Source organism: Agrilus planipennis, unplaced genomic scaffold (assembly GCF_000699045.2).
Source record: "Agrilus planipennis isolate EAB-ADULT unplaced genomic scaffold, Apla_2.0 scaffold79, whole genome shotgun sequence".
In the NCBI taxonomy this organism is placed as follows: Eukaryota; Metazoa; Arthropoda; class Insecta; order Coleoptera; family Buprestidae; genus Agrilus; species Agrilus planipennis.
Window position 1 is genome coordinate 1,220,078 of NW_020442428.1, and position 8,685 is coordinate 1,228,762.

The 8,685-nt window shown below is 35.5% G+C and overlaps 1 protein-coding gene across 4 annotated transcripts in view; it reads left to right on the forward strand.

Annotated features, from left to right (window-relative positions):
• Positions 1-7,355, forward strand: part of LOC108734638 (cGMP-dependent protein kinase, isozyme 2 forms cD4/T1/T3A/T3B-like) — a 33,857-nt gene extending 26,502 nt beyond the window's left edge. For all 4 annotated transcript variants that reach the window (XM_025980252.1, XM_018466273.2, XM_018466276.2 and 1 more), the window contains 2 exons: positions 4,480-5,463; positions 7,068-7,355. In XM_025980252.1, the coding sequence (XP_025836037.1) occupies positions 5,245-5,463; positions 7,068-7,337 (489 nt within the window). In that variant the 5' untranslated portion in view covers positions 4,480-5,244 and the 3' untranslated portion in view covers positions 7,338-7,355. The remainder of the gene's footprint in view (positions 1-4,479; positions 5,464-7,067) is intronic.
• Positions 7,356-8,685: the final 1,330 nt, after the last annotated feature.

An 8,685-nucleotide genomic window follows, 5' to 3' on the forward strand; every position in this document is an offset into this window, starting at 1 on the left:
AAAATGTTTGCTAAAGGTGTATATTTTAAGCGCGACGCTGTACGGATGCGGAACATGGACGGTGAGCGCGGTGGAAAAGAAAAGGTTAGAAACGTTCGAAATGTGGTGTTACTGGCGGATGATAAGTATCCCGTGGATAGAGAAGGTTAGAAATGAAGAGGTATTAGAAAGAACAGGAGAACAGAGAGGACTCTATAAATGTCAATTAAAACTTGGCGAGACAGGTTGGTAGGACACCTTCTCAGTTATGAAGGTCTAGTCAGAGATATATTAGAGGCAGAAACAGGAGTTAAGGGGAGTAGAGGTAGACCTAGATTAGATTACTGTTCGAAAATAGTTAAGGATGTGAGATGTTCTAAGTTTAAGGAAATAGGAAGGAGTGGGGGTGCGTGTCCAACCAGTCTTAGGACTAACGACCTTATGATGATGTGAATTACTCGGCACTGCGGGGTACTCGGCGTCATTATCTCGTAACTGGTCAGATCCTAAAATAAAGTGTGGGATCCAAACCGAGTACCCGGCCCATCTCTAATTGTAAAGACTTAATAATTAAAATTGATATCTGGTTTTTTCCACTAAAAACTTCATAAACAACAGATAGCTGTTTAATAATATAAACTTTAATCGTAAGTGGTGTAATCTTGATGAAACATTTTTAATAAAATATAAGGAATCAAAGTACTCGGTATATTTCAGCTACTTATTTATTACCAATTAATGACTGACAATTGTTTCGACTGGTCGGTTTTTATTAACGGAGAATAATTATAAGGTATTTTTTACACATTTGTAATTAAGGGGTCGCATATTGGTGAACTGTAATTGAATTTCAAATGAACTTTGTGCAAAAATTTTCTGTCTACTTACAATGCAAAGTTAGCGGTAGAAATATAAATAAGAAAATATTTCAATGTGTAGTTTATTTATAAAATGTAGACTGTCATATCTGTAAGTTTTTATCATATCTTGGTCTTATTTAAAAAACATGGAATGGAAAATTTTGGTTTTGCTTTTTGTTTTGTTGCATTGCTGTTATAATCGTACCTACTGTAATTTTAACAGTATATTTACTACACAGGCTGTTCACCTTTTTTAAAACCGTACGAAGTAGATGCAATAATTAGTAACATGTAAATATTTTAGAGTCCTGATCATCATTTTAAAATACAAAACCGTAGTAATAAAGTCCATGTTATGCAACAACAATCAGGCAGTGATAAAGACTTTGTTATTTGTCATTGAAGTTATTATTAACACTGCTTCCAAGAAGTTAACTAAAACCCCGTAATATATAAAGACAAAAAACTGTTAGAAAATTTTTATGTAAGTCAATTTTACCGAAAAAATTTTTTTTATCGGGAATTAACGGGTTCTGTTTTAAGATAAAATCTCGCTTTGGCTAGTATGAAAAAGAAAAAGCTTATGATGCAAAAATAAAGGTGAATTTTAGGTTTTATTATTTTTTTTAATTGCTTCGTATCAATTTCTTTTATTCCTCTAATAGAATATGTACAATAATATAGCAACTGTTCAAATCGGAAAACAGTGTAATTTTACATTTTTTTTTTGCTTTTGATAGGACAAACCATTCGAATAACAATTAAAGAAATATAAAGAAGATTTCGACAGAAAGCCTTTCTTTCAAAAACCCCATATTTATTTTAATTTATAAATTTAAAAGTCTATAATGAAGTTCTAAAATTCAACATTAGGTAGTCGTTTAATTAGTCTATGCAATAGTATTTTGACACACGCAGTAGTGGCAGGAGATAGTTTTATTAGAAAAAGAACAAAAGTTAGAAGTAAATAATAAAAATCACTTTAAAAGAATTATATGGATAATTTGTATGTAAGTAAGAAAAGTTTTACGTCTTATCATTCTTGCGAAGTTACAAATACTTCTGATTTAAAAATATCTTTTCGTGTGATGTCATGTCCATATTTTTTAGAAATATTTAATAATTTAATCAATGTTGATAAAAATAAGTGATTGAAAATTGGCTTAAAATCAACAGCATAATCTTAAAAAGCTCTGGTTAGTTTTAAGAGCTATTTTTAAGATAAACACAGCTGCACGATATTAAAATTCATGAAAATAATGTTGAAAAATTTAACTATCATCGTAGAGTCGTCAGTCCTGAGATTGACTGGATATGCATCTTCACTGTTTCCTGTCCTGAGTTAATCTTCACATTTTCCTAAAACTACAACATCCCACATCCTTAACTTTTGTGAACAGACGTCTAATCTAAGTCTACCACTCTTCCTCTTAACTCCTGTTTCTGCTTCTACCCCTTCATGTCTAAGAAGGTGTCCTACCAACCTATCTGGCTGATTTCGTACTGACTTTCATAGCGCCCTGTTCTTCTACACTTTGTAATACCTCCTCATTTCTAACCTTCTCAGGATCTTCATCTTTCGCCTTCTTCCCTTTTCATTTACATTAGCCATCCGCTGTCTAAAATTTGTCTTCAATAATAGGTATAGGTCATTTTGCCAATTTTCTTCCAAATATTGTACTATTGCGTGTTCAAATTTTAATTTTGAAAATACACATGATTGTCTAGTTATTCACATATTTTATGAGTATACTCATTAAAAGTAGGGAAAGAGCGAATATAAAGATAGGAGACGAAAAATTAGAAGAAGTGGCTGATTTTAGATACCTAGGAAGTCAGATAAGTCAGGATGGAAGGAGTAGTAGGGATATAAAGCAGAGAATAGCGCAGGGTCGTGTCGCCTTTAATAAAAAGAAGTCACTTCTATGCTCGCGAACGGTTAATTTAGAAATTCGAAAAAGGTTGTTAAAGGTGTATGTTTGGAGCGCGGCGTTGTACGGGTGCGAAATATGGACAGTGGGCGCGGCGGAAAAGAAAAGGTCAGAAGCGTTCGAAATGTGGTGTTATAAGCGGGTGATGAGGATATCGTGGGTAGAAAAGGTTAGAAATGAAGAGGTATTAGAAAGAATAGGAGAACAGAGGACTCTATGGAAGTCAATAAAAAATAGGCGAGATAGGTTGGTAGGACACCTTCTCAGGCATGAAGGTCTAGTCAGAGACATATTAGTGGCAGAAACAGGAGTTAGGAGGGGTAGAGGTAGACCTAGATTAGAATACTGTTCGCAAATAATTAAGGTTGTGGGCTGTTCTAGTTTTAAGGAAATACGAAGTTTAGCTCAGGATAGGAAAGACTGGAAGTACGTGTCCAACCAGTCTTAGGACTGACGACCTTATGATGATGACTCAGTAATGTTCTAGAATAATAATACTAATAACAGGTAAATGGGGTTTTAGTGTAATTTATTGTGCAGCTATCTCTACTCATAATTCAAAATTGTGGAATTACCTAAACATTAAAACTTCCAATTAAGGGATGAAGCTGTACCCTGGGCCTACTTTAAATATCTAAGATAGGAATTGACAAGAACACTAAGTTTTTTTTAAATTAAATCTCACCAATTTTTTGATGTGCTGAGCTGAATTGTGTCTAATTGTAAGGTTATGTTATTGAGGAAGGCTATAATTAAAATGTAAGTGTTAATCTATAACACTACCATTCGTCCAAATTTAGATGGATTATACCAGTAAGCACATAATTTACGAAAATAGCACTTTATCAGATTATAGTTGTGATACACTTTTAATGCATGTGTAACATGATAAATATAGAAGACTGAAAGCCATAGGTATCAGACGATTAATTTACTACAATTAGAAATAGGCTTTATTTTCATTTTAATACATATGTACACAATGTTGTTATCCAGATAAGTCGTTAGTTATAATGTTAATACTATTGTAAGTAGTAAGTTATGTATCTAATGAGTTAAATTAGTTTTTTTTTTATGTAACAACATAGATAACAAACATGTTTTCAGGGCGAAACACGCTGTTTGTTGCGTACTTTATAGATTTATAAATCCGTAATTCTGGATAAGTGTTCGACAATTCAAATGATCATTTAGTGAGCTCAGCCATTTTTGAAAAAATAAGGGCAAAATTGGTCATCAACAAAAAATGTTGGCGCACTAATATAAGTTTCTCAGAAATAAACCATAAAAAAGGCGGGACAATTTATTTTTTGCTAAATTATGTTAGCACGCTAATTGTTTCTCGTTAATAACAAAGTTTGTAAAGCAACGCACTCTAGAGCACAATTCAGCAAAACTCTTTTTATATTGTTTTTTTCAAAAATGGCGGTCAGCGGACATCTTGTCCAATCTAAAAAAATTGACAGCCGCTGTGTGTATTTTATAAAAACATTTACCCCGAATGACAACTATAATACAACGTAATGTCATCCGTTATGGAAAACAAACTATTTACGGTTAACCTTTCAGAAAATTTACACTGAAATTATCCATGAATAATTAATAAGAAGTATTTGTTGTTTAATCCTTAAAAAACAAGATAATACATATCCTATATTACACGTATATATACATATTTATAACTTACGTAGTATTCTTGTTTGTTCTAGAATACATGAAGGAAATCTGCAACACTGACAACAAGAAGACTGAAAACACTCGAGAATAAAAGTACATTTGTATAAGTAAAAAAAGTGCAGAACCGTTGTTTTTAAACATAAGTAAATATTGGATTGTACAAGCAAGGAATTGTAAGAAAAACTATCTTCAATTCTGTATCAAAAGTAGATTAATTAACTTTAGAAGCGGGTAAGCCAACAAAGAAAAAAAAAACAACAAAACAACAAAGAGCTAAAAAACGATTTTGAAGGAGGAGATTTGGATTTCTACTGCCGATTAATTGATTTACTTATTTATATACATTCCATATTGGAGTAAGAACGCAAAAAGGCCTTCCAATTTGTAAGAGCTTCATAACTTCAACATTTAACTACGTTTGGAGTGATAAGAGTTTATAAAAACTACTATTTGCACAGCCACCCACGTATTATCATCATCGAACCCTGCATCAATTCGATCGATTCTGATTAATCGTCGATATTACCTTTCGTCGCGATTTTGCGAGTGTCCGTTAATTGTTGTCTTCGTGCTTGCGTCCGGTGTCTTCGGTAGTGATAAACGATCGAAGTGTGTGTTGGTCAGTCACTCAGTAGGTGATTCCGATCGTTTGTTGTTTGGCGCGTATCCAGGAAGGCGCTTGGCGATCGTTGCCAAATTGTTGGATCGAATCGGCAGCATCGGCTCCGGCAGCCGCCTCCTCGTGTCCGCGTCGACGAAGTTCCGTAGCCGTGGTGGGCGCAACAGTGGCCGCGTATATGCGCATCTGCTTCGGCCCGTTTTGTTTTTCCTCCTCGCGGCTTCAAAACGCCGACGAGGACGGTGCCGCGGAACACGGTGGTGGTTCCGACGGCCGCCAGCACGCGTTCGCCCAAAGACAGGTGCCTCTCGCCACTATTGTCGCCGTCAACGGTAACGCTGCCACTGTCGCGAACATGGGTTCCGCGTCCGTGCAGCAGCTACAAGGACTTCTTCAGGTAAGTCACGTTATCTTTTCAATAAACTGCAACAAAGAACTTTATTATGTGCAACGCAGAGGTATTTGTAAATGTCCTGGGTGGTGAACCTTGCAGAATTCGTATTGTATGCTTCAAAACAATTAATTCGCCTGCGAGTCATGTAGACGATGACAGTCAGGCGTACAGTGCTTCTACTGGGAAGTAGAAGTCAATGAATAGGCTGCATTTTGTCACTGCGCAACTCAAGGTCATGACCAATGAGATTCCGAACCACTTCTACCTGTGTTAGATAGTTTGGTATTCACATGGGGAACTACGTACCTACAATCCTAAGCCGGTCCTGTGCGAGAATTGGCAAAGTGTCTATAGTTGGGTCGTTCAAAACTGGCATGGTCCGCAATAAAATTGTCACATTTACTTTCTTCTTTCACCTTACAAAATAGACTAGCGGCTACTGACAGAACGCCTACTTTCATACACGACAGACGTTGTAGGGAATATCGTAAACATAGAAAACAGATGTCATGTAGGAATTGCAGCGGACACACAAAGAAAAAGGGATGGCATTACACCAATTAATGTGTAACAGAAAGAGAAGAAGCAGAATTTGAGAATGTTGCCAGCATCGGACTTTAAAGAAAATTCCACATTCTCGGAAATTTAGAAAAGCGAAGACGCTTGTTTAAAGATCATAATTCCAAAGAGGTAGTTATAAAGCCGACCCTGAACCTTTCGATACCTATGCAACTTCTAACCGCTTATTCGGTCATCTCATTCCACTTTGTCTGTACTACTCATGAAGCATTTCCTAACTTAACAAGGGCTTGTTCAAGGCACAACAAATGACTCCAGTCCCAAATGGAAACAAGAAAAACGACACTTCCATTCTCACAGATAATTTATTGTGGGCTTTTACAAAACAAATACTACACTGATACTGGTAATCATTAGCTGACTGATATTGAGTACAGCGTTGCAGGTGGTATATCTTCGGCAGGACCGGAATTGAAATTACCTGTACTTTTCTTTTTTTTTCTTTTCTCGAAAACGGTGAACATTCGGGCAAACAAACATTTTCATAATTTTTATGGTTTATAGTGCTCTATCACCTCCTGCAAGCTTGGCACTCATTTCTGTTATACCCTGTATACTTCCATTCAAAGTATATTTTTATATTAATAGTCGTTTCCACATACGGAATGGTTGATAGATAGAATACTCATGGTCATTGAGATCACTTTATAAATGAATAAGTATATAGTTGTTTCTGCTCATACCGAATGGTTTATAGAAGAGAGTACAAGAGACGATCAGCATTATACACAGTTAAACAAGATCAGTTGATGGAGAGAATCTTCAAACATCCATGTGTGTAATGTTGTTGATCCCTTCTTAGTCTCGCTTCCATGAACCGTTCGGTGCGAATGGAAACAACCATTTGTATTCGAACACAGTTCGAATGAAAGCACTGAATGGAGTTCCCCTGTGACCGTGTTCGCTTGCTTCCGCACCATATTTGCTACCATAAAGCAGGAGATTTAAACTTGTAATTGGGCTCCATTCAATGCAGATAAACAAGAAAAGTTCGTATATCATTTTGATTTGTTTTTTTTTTATTGCAGGCCAAAGAAGAAAAAATTCGGCAACTCGAGACATTGTTACGCTCCCGCGAGGAAGAAATATTGGATTTAAAGTCTCACCTGGACAAGTTCCAGAGCGTGTTTCCGTTTCATCTGAACGCGGTTAGTCCGAAACACAAAGCGCTGAACAATAACGTGAGTGTGCGGCCGAGAAAACAAAGAGCTGGGATTTCAGCTGAACCACAAACAGAAGCTTCTTTGCAGCAACTTGCCAAGCAGACGTTCCAAACTTATGACAAGGACGAACGGTAAGCTTTTTCTTATTGTTTTTTTTTACATATTTGGATTAAGAACGATACACGTAACTGAGTATTATAAAAGCGGCTAATTACTTGCAATGGTTGATCTAGATTATTTTGAAAAGGAGGGAGGAGTTCAGTAAAATTTTCTAGTCTTTCCAGTCTTTGCAGAGCATATCTCCTCATTATTCAATTTGTTTGAAGTGATTAGAATTACACAGGAGAATTTAATTATGCATATTCCACTTTTCATAAATACCCCAACTACAAATATTCCACTATGTCCATTTTGATTATTTTAATTATATAAATTAAATATAGCATTTAAAGCTTATGAAGGATCATGAATCAGCATATTTGTGCTGAGTAAGATGTATTGTACCGAATATAAGCAATTTATTTTACACAGTAACACACTTTATACACTTCTTGTTTATCTCACCGTTTATCATACACGTATTCTTTATCTCACTGTTTATTTATATCACTTATTTATCTCATCACCTGGACTTGTCATCTTCGCACTGTTTTTATCATTTGTCTTTTATCATCTGTCTCGTGTCGGACACCTGTCACATTCTCATACAGTTTATATGGAAGGCTTCTCGTAAAATTTTGTATTGCACAAATCTTTGTGTGACGTTTATGACAGTGGACTGGCGGCTTTTATCAAAAGTGTTAATATGCTGCTGTATCGATCGCCCCCTCAGGCATACGTTTATAACTAATATAAATGCGAATGTGAGTTTGTTATGATTTCACACAGTAACTACTCAACAGATCAGAATGAAATTTTGTACACATATTAACAGGGGTGCAGAAATAGATATAGGATACCTTTTATTCAGAAAAAAAGTTCTGTTCCCGAGGGATAGAAAAAATTACGCTTATGTGGCATATCATACGTAAATTGTTCGGAGTTAAATTGAAATGTATAATACTAAGAATTCTAAGTATTATTTTCAATTTTAAAATAGATACTATTACATGAAAATCAATAAAAAAAAAAGGTAAATGTCTAGATGATGGCTTTCGGGGGTGGGGGTGGGTGGGATAAAAAAAGGAGGTCTCCCCCACCATTGTACCATAAAAAGTTCGTGGCGGTCTCACCCCCATAAAAATATTAATACATTTTAGTAATTAAGTTTCGAAAGGGCATAAATATTTGTTTGATTTGATTATTCTCTTGGACTTTCTCGATGTACGTAATATTCGCATAACCTACAAAAGGAATAAATAATTTAAAAGCTTGTGCACAGTGAACTATTGCAGCAGTTGTAAGTTGTCAGTAGTTTTTTTTTAAACATCTGCATATATGTATAGTCAACGTGTCCAGCTTGCCAAAGTAGCGTCTCTCCAAA